At 37.7% G+C, this 17,501-nt stretch overlaps 1 protein-coding gene across 1 annotated transcript; it reads right to left on the bottom strand.

Annotated features, from left to right (window-relative positions):
• Positions 1-54: 54 nt before the first annotated feature.
• On the bottom strand, positions 55-15,856 carry GHR (growth hormone receptor; the record flags this gene model as incomplete). The annotated part of the gene is made up of 7 exons (XM_009709464.1): positions 55-1,403; positions 1,659-1,728; positions 4,420-4,510; positions 6,755-6,926; positions 11,894-12,072; positions 13,103-13,263; positions 15,727-15,856. Coding segments are annotated over 7 exons (1,766 nt in total), but the record flags the coding sequence as incomplete, so codon positions are not given.
• Positions 15,857-17,501: the final 1,645 nt, after the last annotated feature.

The raw sequence follows: 17,501 nt of genomic DNA, 5'->3' as shown, positions 1-17,501 counted from the left end.
TTATATAAATCAAAATAGATGTGTTATTCAAGCTACTTTTGTTTTTTCACCTATTATGTTCAGTTCCCAATTATTGATATAAAGATCTTTGCCAACAGCACAGTTTTTACTAAATTCTTAGACTTTAAACCACCTGATTTTTAGCTTTATCAAAATGCATGATTTGCTGTACATTAAACACAGTAATTTCAATGTTTAGTATCACAAAAATCAACATCCACAAGAACAAGACAGTCACTGCTAGTAAAACAGTCTCAAGACAAAATCATAGATAATATTTACAGAACACAATAGGAATATTTTGATGAATATTTTATGTTGCAACATTTCAGATAAAATCATAAGAACCACGAGAAACTTTTAGACTTCATTTTGGTTTCAGCATACAAGCCTGAGCGGACTCTGCTGTGAAATACTGTGCACACCTAGTTAAAGAAGAGCTATGGCATGATTTTGTTCAGCTGGTCTGTGCTCACATAGCCACAAGACACATTGAATTCTTTGTCTGGCACAGGCAGTGCAGTTGCATTAAGCACAAGGCCTTGTGGAGAATGAACGATATGAATAGATGTGTAGTCTGGGACAGGCATCTCTGAAACTGGTGTTTCTGTTGTTGAAGCTCCAAGATTGACACTGGTAGTGGTAAGGCTCTCTGTGGTGAAGTAAGCGTCATCGTTACAGCTTTGCTCCTGAACGTGTGGCTCATCCTCTTTGTGGGAAGTCACAGCAATACATTTTTTCACATCTGCCTCACAGAAGTAGGCATTGTCCATGGTGAAGTTTTGTTCTGTGCAGACTTCACACTGTGCTCTCCCCACCTTGGATTTCTGCCCTGGTGAAAGTACAACACTGCCTGCTGGAGTAATATCACTCACTTGCGCGTAGAAGTCAGTATTTGTCAATGAATTCTGGCTGCTTAGCTGGGTATGGGCTGATGGACTAGCTGAGTCAATGCCGTCTGCAAAAGGTGGCCATGGCTGGCTATTTTCAGACTGAGTACTCATATGTGGCTGTTGGGTGTCTGTGTCAGCAAGGCTTGGAAGTGACTCATCATTATCTTTTCTATCAAGGCACAAGAGATGCTCTTCTTTCTCAGTTACCTTTTTGAACTGATCAATATCAGAGATGGCATCACATGTGTCGCTTGCACTGAAGTCTGTCTCTGGAATATCTGGTTCACAACAACTGGCCCGTCCAGAATCATCGTCCTTTGCTCCCAAGCAACTGTGTGATTTCAGATGGTCTTCACTCAGGAGCCTGTCAGTATCCGAGACTCTGTTCTTTTCATCAGGGTCTTCTATGTCCAACTCAATAAACTCAACCCACAAGTCATCATTGTACAGCTGTGTCTTGTAGTTGTCATGGCTAGCTAAGATGGAGTTCACTTCATCTAGCTTTCCTTTCTATAAAGCAAGAAAAAATGAATATAATAAAGGAAATAATAAAAATGCTTGTGCTTTTTATGATGTTAACTTAAGAAAAGGTAACTGTAGCTGATGTAATAATTGCAAGGTTTTTTTTTTTATTATTTTATGAAAACTGTGGCAACTCCCCCCATGTTATAATTTTTTCCTACAAAATTTTTCTGCCTGGGACAACAATTGTCACCTGCTACTACTACAATGATTCCCACTGTAGATTTTAGAGCACAATATTACCTTCAAGAGATCTGGGTCAATCCCTTTAATCTTTGGAACCGGCACAGGAGGAAAAATCAGCATTTTTAACCTGGAAAAAATAAATTATGGCTTTTAATTGACAGTGGTCCTTTTTGAGGAAGTTAGAAAGAAGAGAGCCTTACATTGCATTTATACTTAATTACTTCAAAACTGAAATGTTTGAAGACTCAATTTCAAATACTCCTAAAGAAAAGAATGATTGTTCTCTCTCATTGCAAATAAAAACCCAAGTTTTTGGCAGCCTTCCGTGTTGAAATCACATACATTTATGTGGGAATCCATTTTGGAGTCCGGTCTTTGATAATGTAATGATCTGTAGGAAGAGAGTAAATTCCTAGAGCTCTGTCAATAGTTTCCCTTTTTATATAATTTTCAAAGGAACTTGATACAAGCCTCAGTGTGGACAGTGACTTTCTTAAAAATTTTTTTTTCCAGAGACATGGTAGTCTTGCATAAACCAAATAAATTTAAATAGGGGAATGGAAAAGGGGAATTGGTAAAAAGAATGAAATACAGAAACACAACTGCAAAAATTTATGCTAGTATTTTGCTATCCGTATGACACTTCTGTTATCTGAATTAATAATGTAACTAGTAATAGATAATAATGACAGGGTTTTACCGTTGCAGGAAAGGACTAGTAACTTGCTTATGCATGTACATACTGTAGAAATATATATTATTCTAATCCTTTCAAAAAGTGAATTTCTAATTCTTTGAGGGGACAAAAGGAAAAAAAAAGAAAACACAAATACAAAGATGATTTTAATTAATAATAATCCAACAATAGCAGGTCATGCTTATCTCCTCCACTTTACCTCCCTGCTTCTTTTGCAAACAGATAACCTGTAGTTCCCAAAAGGAAAATTCAGCATTCTCTTTATACTGGGTTACTTGCCTATTTTAGAAAGTAAGCTGTGGGAATGGTAGGTCCAAATCAAAATCTGAGTTTTGCTGCATTGTTAGTGACCTTGGTGAGGTCCAGAGAGGATCAGAGGAGTCTTAAGGAGTGCAAGAGAGAAATTTAGGTAACTTCTGCTTAACTATGGAAGACCCAAATTCCCCAGCTGTTTTTGTTTTGGCAGACCCTCAAAGTTCTGCCCAGCAAGCCTCAGTAAGAGCCAGAAATCCAGTAGTTTTCCACCTAATCCCTGGAAGGGCTGTGTTAGCTGTGCACTGGCTGGGCTCTCAGGGTACCAGTTTAAGACCTGCACTTACAGTTGAATCCAGAAATCAGCTATTCTGACAGGACTGGGCACTGCTTCTAATGAAATGGACAAAGGATTTTACCACTCGCTGCCTGGAGAAATCATTCACGCAGGAAAACTATGCTCTGCTCCTTTCTTTGCCTTGCATAATTCAAGCCTGCATCTCTCCACTCTAAAGGAGAATGGCCTAACCCTATGTCATCTGGCTTAGGGAGCTTGGTTCAGATCTTGTGAGATCAGAGTTGAGGAAAATATGAATTGGTATCATTTCAGATACAGGTGGAAACTAAGCCTGGATATTTTGCATTATGGAAAATCTATGCAGCCTGCTCCTCTGCAGAATAGATTCACTCCAACCACCATGTGCACCAGTTTGAAGGAAAGGGTGCAGGCCCAGAGGTCCAGAAAAACTTTCCAGATGAAGGGTCCTCAGTGGGGAAAAGCCTCCTCCAGCAGTCATGATTAGCATGGAAGATACTAGTAAGCTCTGATCAGAAACATGCTTCCTCCCTCAGAATCTTCTGTGACCAAGCCACTCCTTGCTCAGTGTGCTGACCTTAGAAGCTTCTGGCCCATGTGCGAGTCATTCTTGCCCCACTCTGACACATCAGAGTTCTGTCATGCATTGTATCAGGAGCCTTGCTCTTAACTCTGGGCCTGGGATGCTATTGCAGGGAGTGGCTTCCTGAAATTAAGTTCTGCCAAAGCATAGTGTTGCTTGCCTAAATTATTTTTTGAGAGCTGCTCCAACTGCACCATGTTGTTTTCATTTCAATGACTTGTCCTTATGCTGCTATGTGCAAAACACCTCAGTGCTCATTTTCGAAGTGTATATACAAGACCGCTGACAACATGCATGTGTGCACTGGGACTTGACCATGGTGTTGCTCCATAGTCTAGGACAGTGCTGGTATGACATCCAAGCTGAATTATTTGCCAAAACCTGAACACACTTATTAGGGGATGAATTCACTTTGAGACTATTTTGTCATTTTTATATATGTGTCATTGTTTCATTTTTGTAAATGACACAATCCTGTGCTTTGTTTGATTTTATTCCTGTTATTTATAAGAGCTGCAGTTTATCCACAGAGACCAAATACTCCCCCATGACTCAAGCTCTTTCGCTTGGCTCAGTGAAGAAATGGTCAGAGATTAGCAGAACAGACTAAGAACAAAACCGAATATATAGACATACCTTTGTGTGAAACTTTTGAACAGTATGTGGGTAAAAATAGTATTTACAAAATTTGAATGGACTAAAAAGACAATCCTCTTCAAAGCCTAAGTAAATTAACTATGTAAATACTGTAGAATAAAATCTTCTGCAATCCAAAAAGAAGAGGAGCTGTCAACATAATCAGATTCCCACTGCTGAAGGCCTAGTACATACATATGCCAGCATCCATGTAGCTTATGAGAACGGACAACAGTCCTCAAAATAGTTTCTAGTCCCTCAGATTTGAAACTATGGAAGCACTCTATTTTTTAAGGTACAAGTACATAAAATCTGACACATAAAAACTTTATACCTTGGTTGTTTAGACAGCAGGATTAAGATCACTGTTACGGTCAGCCCACATGCTCCAAAGATAACAACTAAGAACCATGGAAACTCAATTTCTGAAACAACAGAACAAAAACATATTAGCAGGAATCTGCATCTCTGTTGCATCTTTACTTTCAACATTCTCTTCTACTGCCTGATTCTAGAGTAGTAAAAACTACTGATTCTAAAGTAGTAAGAACCATGGAAACTCAATTTCTGAAACAACAGAACAAAAACATATTAGCAGGAATCTGCATCTCTGTTGCATCTTTACTTTCAACGTTCTCTTCTACTGCCTGATTCTAAAGTAGTAAAAACTGATAGGAGAATTTTTGGTTACTCAAATGTCAAAGTTCTGTGTCAAGCAGAAATAAAAATACTCTTTTGGTCTCAATAGTTTCCATACTGCATTTATGAGTCCACTGAGACTCCTTGCAAAGACAGACTGAGCTTTTAGATATAAACAAGATCTCAGTACAGACAATATATACAGCAAAACCAGCCACAAGGAACATTCTGCCTTCTTGGAACATGCTACCAGTAGTCCTGATGGCATATAATGCTGCAGACTGTGCTTGTTCACCCAAGCTGAGAGAACATTATGAATAGCATACTAAATCGTAGGCAAACTATTCTTCTCTCACAGAAACTAAAATATGGTGGTGTCAAAAAGCACACCACTCCTCTTTCTAAAGGATGAACATTAATTATGTTGTGAATCAACTGGAAAAAAAAAAAAAAAGGTCCATTTTATTTACCTTGCAGGTGACTACAAAGAATTTAGGTTATTGAGAAATGCAGTTTGGTAGGAATGAAGAACAATGCTGATAAATGAAATGTTTTATCTTTTAAATACTGGCAATTCCATTATACTTAAGTTGACACTGTAGAATACAAAGTATAGAGAAATTTATTCTGGCTGTAGTCTTAGATTCTTCTCATTTGTTCCCAATTTCAAGTTTTCCATACAAACTTCACTCATTTTTTGGGCCAAGGAATACTGGACAGAAAGCTTTAGAATTCTATACATGAACATAAATATACGTCCTTTCGGGGGGTCGGGGGAACAGTTCGTGTACCAGTTTTAGCCCTGTGCTCCTAGCTTAGATTTTGACTGGACGTGTTTTCAGGCATGAGTAAAGTCCTGTCTGGATACGTCGATAATAGACAGGTCCCTGTGTTAATGGAGAACCAGTAACTGCTTGTCATGTCAGTGAGACCTGCAAATGTCCAGCTGCTTCAAAAAGTCAGACTATTGCATTTCATATTAACTACTTTAAATTTTTAATACATGGAAAATCTGAATTTTAATTCTGTGTTCCTAAAGGTGATATACAAAACAAGCAAGAATAAATTCTCAGTCAAGTAAGATCACTGCTGCTGTGTGAGATGTATGGATATGGATCAACTTGCAGAATCTGGGTTTTAATGACTGAAGAAAACTGTGCTTAGATTTTCATAGTATTTTAATTTTGTTCATATGAAAAACTGGACAACTTAATGCAGCTGGGGTTAATAACATATTGCTACATGTCCAGGACATTAGCTCTTCATATAGTTAGGAATGAAGACTAGTAATATGAAGAGTTAAAAAGGGGAATCTAGCAAGATTTTGGAGTACAAGTGTTATGGGTGGTTTTATTTAACACCTTCAATAATACCCTGGAAAATGAAGTGAAGGAGCTTGTTAAAATAATGTGCTGAAGAGCTCGCATTCTGAGGAGTTAATTCAGTAGCTCAGACCAGAGAATGTTTTAGGAAAAGGCACTGTCTCATTCCTTTAATAGAAAAAAATTGGTCCTCAGTGGCTGTTTCTTCTTCTGTCTTTAATAACACTTTAAAAACAACTACAAGACAGAAGCAAGAATCAGAAAAACACTCACTGTCCTTGATAGTATCGGGCAGATCAGAAAAGCACATCATTCTGACAACAAACTTAGGCAGCAGTATAACACTTTATTAGACATGACAGTTCCTCTCTTCACTACCGGAGTGCTCAATTTAGATGATGTAGAATGAGATTCAACTGTATTTTAGACTCTATGAGACATGCAACAGCAGTTACTCTTTCTGATTCTTAAAGCTATCTGTATTCTTGCTCTCTGATGAGCTGTGAAACAGTCCTGCTGAGTTTACTTCTGAACTTTTATACAGAACATTCTCAATCTCACCAAATGATTTTCATGTAGTAGGCTGAATTATCAATCTATTCAAGCATACAACATCAACAGTAAGGAGAAAAAAAACAACCACCACCTCTAAAAAGACAGAAAGACAGCGTAGTTATAAAAATACTTTGCTGCACTTTGCTTATTTACCTTCAGCACAATGAACAAATTCAACACCTATTTGAGAAAAAGATACATAGAGGATTTCACTGAACTCCCCAAATTTTTCGGAAGTACGTTGTCTTGATCGGACTCGTATCTCATAATCTCTTCCCATCTTCAGAGAGTACAGTGGAACCATTGTTGAGAGCCTGGGTTCTAACTGTAAAGACAGAAGGACTGTGATTTATTTGTTTGAGTTGTACTGGCAATTTTACACTGCTTCTTGATTTCAGAAATAAACATTTGAAGGAATTTTTGTTACTTGGAACTTTAAAGATACCATGAGAACAGTTCAGAGAAAATTCACACTATTTACTTTCAACTTACTAGCTGTCAGGCTTTGCTGTGATTCAGGGGACCAAAAGTAGAGAATCCAAGCTCTTTGTAAATACAGTTAGTGAAGAACGGCAGCTGCCCCCAGTTACATACCCTAAGTGGATGGTGTGAACATCTCCCACTGATATTATCAAGTTGTAAATCCTTTTTACTGTTATAGCACAACATTACTGACCTTACAATGCCAAAAACCTTGTTAAAATAACACGAGTCTTAAAAGCAGTGCCATCTCCACTACAGAATTAATTTTAAGACAAAAAATGATTTAAAGGCCTTCTAACCAGAAGTATTGCATCTTACAAATGTATTTATTTGGGGAACACTGCATAGCTCCCAAAATCTTCAACTATATATAAAATGCAATAATGGAGACTCTGTGAGAGCTGGCATCAGATTGTCGGACTTGAGACTTCTATGTTAAGTATTAACTGCAACATACTTAGATACTGCTGCATATTAAACTATGTAGGAAGTCACATTAGAGGTCTTAATATGTGAAATCTCCCTCTTCTTCTACTACTCCTAATGATAGGTATTTTAACTCCAACAGCCCAACAAAAGTATATAAAAATAAGGAAAATGGGCTCAAAATAGAAATCCATGTGGCAGATGTTGTATTGTACTTTTACTTCAGAATCAAGGATGACACTGGCAAAACTCATCATGGGCTAAGAATTAAAACACCTGGAAAACTGCAGCCATTGGGGAATTGAAGGAAGCTTCAACAATACAATCCTATAATCACCATAGCTGCATAATCTAAACTTGAGACACATTCTGTTGTTAGCTATGATCTGTGGAGTTCTCTGATCCCTGGTGGCTCCAGACTCAAGTGTTCTGACAGATTTTGGAGGAGGCAGTTATCCCAGACAGACCGCTTTTCTCTGCTAGTCGTTGAGCACAAGATTGTGGTGAACCATTTCTCTACACCACAAAAGTTTTTAACATGTGAAGACTATCCAGTTGGAAAGTGTTGGGAAGGGAACACAATATATACTGATTTCATGCTGTGAAGCCACAAAGAAATAGTACACTAAAGTTTTTACAGGTAGGTTTTTTGGTTGTTTTATTTTGTTTCGTTGGGCCCTTTTTTTTTTTTTTTTCTTTTTTCCGAGACAATTAGTGGAGATTCTTAGGGATGCTAGACCATGCAAAATTTTGTGTACCCCAAATAATGGTGGCACTTGGAAGAGGCAGTAAGCTGCCTAAATTAGAGCCCTGAAAAATATGAGGTAAAATTACTGTAGCTGTGTACCTGAAATTGCAGGAGTTGCTAAAGAACAGAAAATTGATGTCTCTAGTTCATCAATGAACTAACAGAACTTTACATAAGACATCTGATGGAGCAAGATGTAAAGACTGGGGAAGGTTCAGCATGAACTGAATAGATGAATAGCATTTGCCATATGGATTAAATCAATTAAAAGCCATATGAGGGAGACATGATAAAAGATAACTAATAAAAATGTACAACAGCATATAGCAAACTCATTTAAAGTACGTGAAGGGGAGCTTGGAACCAGACCGCTGGGTTGCTGGACTTGCTGCACGCTGTTCAGTCTATGTACACACGAGTGATGCTTGTGATAGCCATACTAAAGAAACATGTGACAAGCCTGCTGTCACGCTGAGCTGTGTGATTGTGCTGCCTGCATGAGTCTGGCCGTGTGAGAGAGGGTTAACACAGGCTGTGGAGCAACTGTTTGTCACTAGTCAGCTGGAGCCCCTGGGACACCGAGAGTGCCCACTGGGATGGGGGCACCAGAGACAGAGGCTGGCCCAGGCACAACAGGCAACACAGCAACCAAGGCAATTGCTTTCACCAACTTTAATAGAAAAATGGTGAAAACTGGGAGATGGGCAGTACCAGGGAAAGGTTCAGAGGTACCCCAGGTAGGCATAGCACAGGGTTGGGCACCCATACAACACATGGAGATATCAGGCTGTATAACCAATACAGTGCAGGGAGATGAGTTTTGCATCCCTCAAACTAGTAAGCCCTGCATCTCAACCACAGCACTGTTATGGACACAACGATGGTGTTCAGCTCTAGAGTTAGTACTCCATGTTTCCCTGTGCTAAGTGCACTTCACTGCAGCGTGAAATAGACCTTTTCCAGCAAAAATTCAACAAGATAATAAGAGCCAGCAGAGTCCTCCCTGGTCCAGCAGTCTTCACTTAGGACTGAGCTGTGATCACTCATTTCATCCCATATTAGGTGGATCTGCGCCTGGGTTGTTTGTTTTTGGTGTTTTTTTGGTTTGTTTTTTTTTTTTTTTTTTTTTTTTTTTAGTAAGTCAAAAGATCAGGCCAATCTAAAATACGATAAATAACTGAAGGAAAATTAGACTTTCAAGACTCCCTACCACACATACATTTTTAGGCACTTCATAGACAGACGCTTCACCATGAAGTCATCATTCTTCACTGTGTCTCAGAAGATTTGTGTTTTCACACTTTGTTTGAAAAACACAGCAGCCTCACGGAGTCTGTATAGCTATTGCTAGTCATGACTAGTAAACTTGGATAGACATAAGAGAGGACAGAATTCTAGTCTAGTAAATGTAATGGCAACACTTCAAGATAAGAGGGTACAATTTTAAAAAGATACCCAGCAAGGAGCTAATAACAATGATGAAATTTTTTCAAACTGTGAGCCAGATTACATTTCGCTGTGTCTCACGAACACCTGCTCTTTGAGGGTGGGGATTTTATTGGTTTTAGGAAGTTTCTCAGAAAATAATTTTGATCCTCTTATCACTATAACTTACTGTAATAATACTTCACTAATTACTGTTTTAGTCCTCTTTAAATTCATGTTATCTATTTTCAATTAGTAAATGTATTGAAAAAAAAGAGTGTTATACATGAAAAATCAAACAAGTTCATCCCAAAACATCTAAAAAAATTACAAACAAGTCTCGGTAAGTGGGAGACTTAATACAATTTAAATACTACAAATTAATTTTTGTATGTTTTTTGTATCAGTTATATGTACAAAGCATTACGGTATATTTAAGCAGTCAAAGATTATTCTTTGTGTAAAAAACTAGTAATAACAGTATAACTAGACATTTATCTCTTTACTGCTTCAACACTCATTATAGAAGATATTTGTAGCAAAGAATGCAAAAAGTGAAATTGTTGCTCCAATGCTGTTATTCAGAGTTTTGCTATTCTCTTCGGCCATGCCAAGATTTTGTTCAGAAATTTATCTTTTGTGCTCTGATAGTGTCTCAGGGAATTATGCTGTGTTTGTGCTTTTAAGCTGAGAGGCACAATAACATACAATATATACAGCTGCAGTACAACATAATCTATAGTACTATTTTTCTTGAGGCAAATATAGTATTCAGCAATTCCTTATCTATTTTCTGAAAGAAGAAACACTGATCTTTGAACCTCTGCTCTCCTGAGAGGAGCTATTCTCAAGGCATGCTGGAATTATTGGTGGTGCTGGACCAAAGCAAGAACAAAGCTTTATTAGGTTATTTATACAATTGATACCTAAAGGCTTAGAAAAAAATTAAAATTGTGCATTTTTAAAGAGGTATCTGTATTGCCATCTGCTTTTGTAAATCCCATAAATACTCTGCAAATTTTCAGGTTCTTAAAGAGTATTGATTTACTGCCTAAATCTAACTAATTTCGTAGGCTTTAAAATATAGATGATATACAGTAAGTATGGCTTAAACCAGTATATGGAGAAATTCGGATAAGTATTAGGAAAATGTTATAGACGTTATAGACCTGTTTGGCTGCAAACTTACTAAAAAGGGGTAGGATAAACAGAAAATGCTAACATTGAGAAGAATCAGAGGTGAGGAGAGGTCCAAGGCCTTTCACAGGTGAAGGCAAGCAAACCAGTTTGACTACATTTCAACTGGTAAATTTGCCTTTTGTAGATTAAGACAAATTTGTAACAGTATTATCTGGTTTCCTTCTGTCAGTTAACTCAGTTCATATTAATAAGAAAGCAAAGGAAGGGTTCTGCTCTGAAATTATATTCTTATTGCACTGAACTGGTATTCAGCAAGAGGTCTCCATACGCAAATATGCCACAACATAGGCACTTAGCCTGTGCATTCAGGTAAGCTGGGTACAAATTCATCCCTGTAATAGGAAAACTAACTACATGAGAAGTTAAGTGATTTTCAAAAAGAAAACTGAAAGGATTTGGGGTATAGATATTTTATAATTTCATGGAGTATCCATATAGTCACAAATTTTCCATTGCTATGTGGTATGAAATCTGTATGTCTGATCTATGTTGCATTATTTTTATTTGCTTATTGTATCAAATTTTACATTGTAACTCAAAGCTTTTCTTTCTTTTTAATCTACTGAAATGATAATCATAAATATTAGAACTTTACAGGTACTCTGAAGAATCTGGACTGACATGGTGACATTTTCCAAGCAAAATATTCCTGTTCCAACTCCTAAAAATACCATGCACTGTTTCAAATAGCTGAGGTTTAGGAAAACTAATAGAGAAACATTTCATCCTTGAAAAAACTTGCATATATCTGACTATTGCTATACTTTCTAATCTAACACAGGGATTTCAGAGTTTGTTATTATTATCCTGTGTGCCAACAATTTTGACACATAAAGTTACAATGTTTGCTAGAAGACTTCAGAAGAATATGGGCATATTGTTTAATACCTAAGGTACCATCTAATTAGCAATTACAAACTTGTTGCTTTTCATAGTAATATGAAAGTGTTAGGGACAGAAGAAGCCTGCACTGTACTATGACTATTGTATAATAAATATTTGCTTCATACCTCCTTCCATTTTGTCTCATTAACTTCTTTGTACTGCAATTCATACTCCAGAGTAATCCATCCCTTCTGAACATCTGCTGTTGGTGGTGGATCCCATCTTACTTGGATATCCCCATGGATCCCAGTCTGACTAGTATTTAGCAGAGTCCAGTTAAGGTGGACAGGGGGATCAGGTAGTACTGTTTAAACAGAGTATTTGGAATAAAACAGCCAGTTTTCAATGTGAAATGAACATTCTTATTAGACACTGTTAAATGATTTCAGGACTGAAAAAATCATACTAACTACATATTTGCTGATTAAAATCTAAACCTATGAGTTAATAACAAAGTCACTACACGTTTGGTAACAAGGCAGCGCCCTGCCATAGGCAGTAGACACAGTCTGCATAAATCTCACCTGAGTGACTAATAAGGCTAAGAATGTGTTACCTGTTACACTACGTTTCCCGATAGCAGCTTATAAAACACTGAGATATAAACAATTCTCCATCAAAATTTAATTTTAGAGTTCTCACTAGAAATACAAACAATAATTGGAGTAACACAAAAAGATACATATTTAGTAACTAATATAGAAGTAGACTGAAAAACTATGGTATCTGAAAAATTAATCTAATTTTACTCAGCTGAAGAAAAGACAGCAATGGGTATTCTAGTCACTTGCAGGACTAAATTAATTGCATATACATACACCACTGCTCTGAACAAGCAATAACATCTGCAAAGTCACAGTCACAACTCATATTGCAATAAATATAAATTCTAGCTTATAATGCTAAACATCCTGATTCTGTAGATTAGTGTTGATTCAGGAACAAAAAACTGTTTGGTTCCAGAACTTTGCAGAATCAAGGTATTAACACCATCCTTGCTCACACTGAACAAGGGGATGTAGCATCTATTAGAAAGGGCTCAGAGTGACAGCAAAGGCAAACTCATCTGCACGCATTTGAGAGACCACTGGAATTCAGAAAGAGAAACCATATATTTGCTTTTATCCTTTCTTCCACGTCTGGACAGTATTTTCTGGTGTGGATCACATTACATATGTTACAAAAACAAATCCCTTCCTATATAGCGTATTTTTTAGAAACTAACCTTTCTGAGAGGGAAAATTTAAATATAGTGTAAGTAATATGAAAGCTTATAGCATCACACCTATTGTGATATAAAAATAACAGAAGTAAAATGCATAATGGAAGCATACCTATTTCATCAACGCTGAAACATTTTTCATCAAATACTTCATCTTTATTGGCAAGCTTAACACAATATGGTATCCAAATAGAGGTGTAGGATGTGTTGAAATAACAGCTATTTTCTCCTGCAGTGATATAATCAGGGCATTCTTTCCAGTCTTCATCATTCCTAGAATGACAACAAAAATGTAATATACATGAGAGAGAGATTTATAGATCTCATAAAGTACAAATTATAGATGTTACAAGTCACTGTGTTGATAAGTCATAACTTTTATGGAAGTGAGAGAAACATGTCAATATTGATTGTAATTTACAATGAAACCAAACCACTATCCAAGCAACCTGCTTGGATATGAGTTTAGGTTCTCATGTACTGTTAGTGGCATTTCTATGCTTTGGATACAGCTTCCAAAAGAACAGTCTGAGAGCACATCTTGCCGTGCTGCTAGGTGCTATGACTACGAGCAAGCACAAACATAGGTATATTTGACATGCATTTAAGCAACTGTTGTTTAGACAAAGTTAAACTGCAGTAAGATGCCCATCTACATAATGAGGTCTGAAACAGTGAAAGCCAGTCCTTATGGCAGACCAGCACCACACCACCTGCACAGCCAAGGACAGGGGGGTGCGTTGCCTGGGGGAGCTGGCTTGGAATGAGCATTGATCGCTCACACGGGAAAGTGCCCAAGGGTGGATGCTGCAGACCTGGCACAAACCAACCTGGGACTGCAGGATGTGAATGAAGGGAAGAGAAATACAGTGCTGTGAGTGAGGAAGGGCTAAATTCCTTGGGATACAGAACTTCTAAAGCACAGGCTTGGAACTACTAGCAAGAAGTCCCTTATGTTTTTCCATTCTGACTTAGTTCAAAAATTCATAAATGTTCTTTGTAAATAAAAGAATTGCAGCAGGAAATATCACATTCATTTAATCTCTTAAAAAAGACAAAGCAGCAGAGTTACAAAGAGTGGCATGAACTGTCAGACTAAGAAACACCACTGCTTGTGTAGGGTCATTTTCATATGGCCAAGCTGAAACTACTCAGCAGGTTCAAAACCAAAAAAGTCTTCAGTTAAAGCAAAATGGGAATGACCAAATTGTTAGAAATAGTCTACAGAAAAAGTGACAGACATTTATTCAGGATTTCTGAAGCAACTTTAGAAAAACCAATCTCATAGTGGACAGATCTGCTGTTGCTGTTCTTTATCTCGATACTCTCTCTCAGCCTAAATATAGACCGAACAGGGATCTTTTAAAAAATTATGGTCTTGGTTTGTTAAAAATATACCATAAATGTCATTTCTTAATAAGAGCCATTGAAGCTGTACAGAAAGAGGATTAAGCTAAAACAATTATGCCAAGTGCAGCCTTCAATACTGGAGTGAGCGCTTAAGAAATAAGAAGGCAGATGCTACATAAATTGAGTAAGAAGCATTTCTGCCACTAAGCACTGCTTAGCTGGTGAGACCAGACTCTTTTCTAATGGAAATGCTGTAGCTCTGCCAGAGTCAGGACTTGATAAAGGTGTATGCTGTAACACTATCACTTGTGTTAAGTAGGAGACTTGGTTAGATGATAGAGTTCAGTCTTTAACCTTAAATGTTGCTTGCACATTGAAATAGAAATATTTTTAATGTAGATGTTCATTTACTGCAGTACTCTGATTTCTAGGACAAAGATGAAATATGTGATCTGTTCAAAGTACGTGGGACAGCTTTATCGTAGAGTTTAATTAATTTTTAAAGTTTGTATCCTCATGGTACATGTCACTGACAACTGTCAACTAAATACTTAGACTCAAGTAATGGTTTTAACTTGGAACTCTATATTTCTGGGAGGTCTCAGAAGAGTAAGAAAGAAAACCAGCCTTGCCATTAGGCTTAAGTTTGCTGAGCAAATGTATCATCACCAGTAGAAAGTGTCTGTAGATCAAAAAGGCTGAAACCCAGTACATGAGATGGAACAGAAACTCCCATCCTCCTATTCCTGTGAACAAAAGGCCTGTTTTCCTTAATAGGCATTACTGGTAATGTCTATATTGTCTTTCAGGCTAATCATTGTAACAACCTGAAAATTACAAAAGCTTAAGTGGAATGTGAATCAGAATTGAACAGGTCTCAATGTAATGTTCAAAGTAATTCCCCTGTCTCAGAGCAGCCTTTTCACATGGACCTGCACGTTCACACTTTAATCTAGCAACTGATCAATGGGAGCTTTATAAAACTTTAATAAAAATATGAAAGGGGCTTGTATCCAAACTTCCCATCTGTGCACAAATCTCGCAGTTCCAAGTTAGGTTGATAAGGAATAAACTCAAGTTCCCGATTAAAAATTCCCTTCCCAAGCCATACAGTGTTCGGTTTTGGATTTTGCAACCTGGACCTAAATTTAATAAGAATGTGTTCTTAATTATCTTCCAAGTAATGTTTGTCACTGCAACTTGCTTAATAATTAACAACAAATGTTGACATTGAAAAATATGCACTTAAACCACAGCTTTATACCCTTAAAAACGGTATGGCTCATATCATAGCAAAAAATTAACATCAGTGAGCTAAGAGATATATAGCAAAAGATATGACTTCTCTTTCTTTTCCTCTTTCATTTGTTCTGTCCATATTATTACCTTTTCATGTACAATAGTTGTATGGTTCCTGGAGCAGTGAGGTTATAAAAATTTCCGTCAGTCCAATAACATGAAAATGTCTCCAGTTCAGGTGATCTGCACTTGCTGATTTGTGGCCACCGCAAAAGGTCTGTCAGGAAAAATGGCAGGGGACAGAAGGAGACACATTAAACAAATCCGTAAGCCCAACTAACACGCTGTTAAAATGAAACTGAGCATTTTTAATTAATAATTAACTTTTCTTCCAATTCCTTATGTATAATGAGGCAAGATTTAAATTCTTCTTATGTGCACATATGTAAATACTGTACTTGTAGCAAGCCAAATTTGAAAGACAGGTCAAGCTCCCTTTTGTGCAGTGTAGAGGTGTTAGCATCACAGCCTGACACACAACATGGGGATAGCTGTAGCTGAATACAATAGAAAAGACTATTTCAGTTGGAAGGAACCTACAACGATCATCTAGTCCAACTGCCCGGCCAATTCAGGACTGACCAAAGGTTAAAGCGTGTTGTTAAGGGCATTGCCCAAATGTGTCTTAAACACTGACAGGCTCGAGGCATTGACCACCCCTCTAGGAAGCCTGTTCCAGTATCCAACCACCCTCTCAGTAAAGAAATGCTGCCTAATGTCCAATCTAAACCTCCCTGACGCAGCTTTGAACCATTCCCACACATCCTATCACTGGATCCTAGGGAGAAGATGTCAGCACCTCCCTCTCCACGTCCCCTCCTCAGGATGCCGCAGAGAGCAATGAGGTCACCCCTCAGCCTCCTTGTCACCAGACTAGACAAGCCCAGAGTCCTCAGCTGCTCCTCACAGGACATGCCTTCCTGCCCTTTCACCACCTCTGTTGCTCTCCTCTGGACGCATTCAAGGACCTTCACATCCTTCTTAAATTAGACTAAGCACAGCTTAGTATTTACCCAGCTGAGCAGTTTTGCAATGTGTCTACTCACTAGAGTAGCTACCTTGAACTGAGTTCAGGTTTGTGTATACGACATTATGTAGATATAACCTTGCTCTCAGAGATAAGGACAGCTCTAAGCATGTGCCTGTCCTGCTACATGCCACTTCTATATCCATAATTTCTGTTCTTTGTCAAAACTGCAACAATGTAGGGCCACGAAATGACTCCGACAATTAGTCATCCTCATCAACCCTTGTGAGAAAAACAAAAACAAAAGTTGTGGGTATGACTCACTGCTTTCAAAGTAAGTACTTAACTTTTTCCTGATATTTAAGGGTCTAATGCCAGTATTTCCTATTTGGTGTGGAAAGCTTTCCAGGGGCAGATCACATGCACATGGAAGTGTCTACCTCACTTCACTGACTATCTGGGAAACATGATCATTTATTTAAGAAAATCTCCCCATAAGGCACTTAAAATACAGACATTAGTCAGGTATGTATGATTGCTGAAACGATCCCTGGCCAGGGAATGGCATGATGCTACTGAACTCTGCATGCAAAATTATTTGCAAATATTTTTGTGGTATCACACCTGTGAATATCTGAATTTCAGACAAGATATGAGGAAGAAATTTTTCACAATGAGGGTGGTGAAACACTGAAAGAGGTTGCCCAGAGAGGTGGTAGATGCCCCATCCCTAGAAAAATTGGGGCTCTGAGCAACCTGATCTAGTTGAATATGTCTCAAGGTGTTGGACTACATAACCTTTAAAGATCCCTTCCAACCCAAACCATTCTATTATTCTATGATAATATTTGGTACAAAATATTTATGCTGAAAGTCAGAAAAAGTATTAAGGTAC

This window comes from Cariama cristata, unplaced genomic scaffold (assembly GCF_000690535.1).
Source record: "Cariama cristata isolate BGI_N322 unplaced genomic scaffold, ASM69053v1 scaffold16171, whole genome shotgun sequence".
In the NCBI taxonomy this organism is placed as follows: domain Eukaryota; kingdom Metazoa; phylum Chordata; class Aves; order Cariamiformes; family Cariamidae; genus Cariama; species Cariama cristata.
The sequence above is the reverse complement of the archived record's forward strand: the minus strand, read 5'-3'. Positions and strand labels throughout refer to the sequence as shown.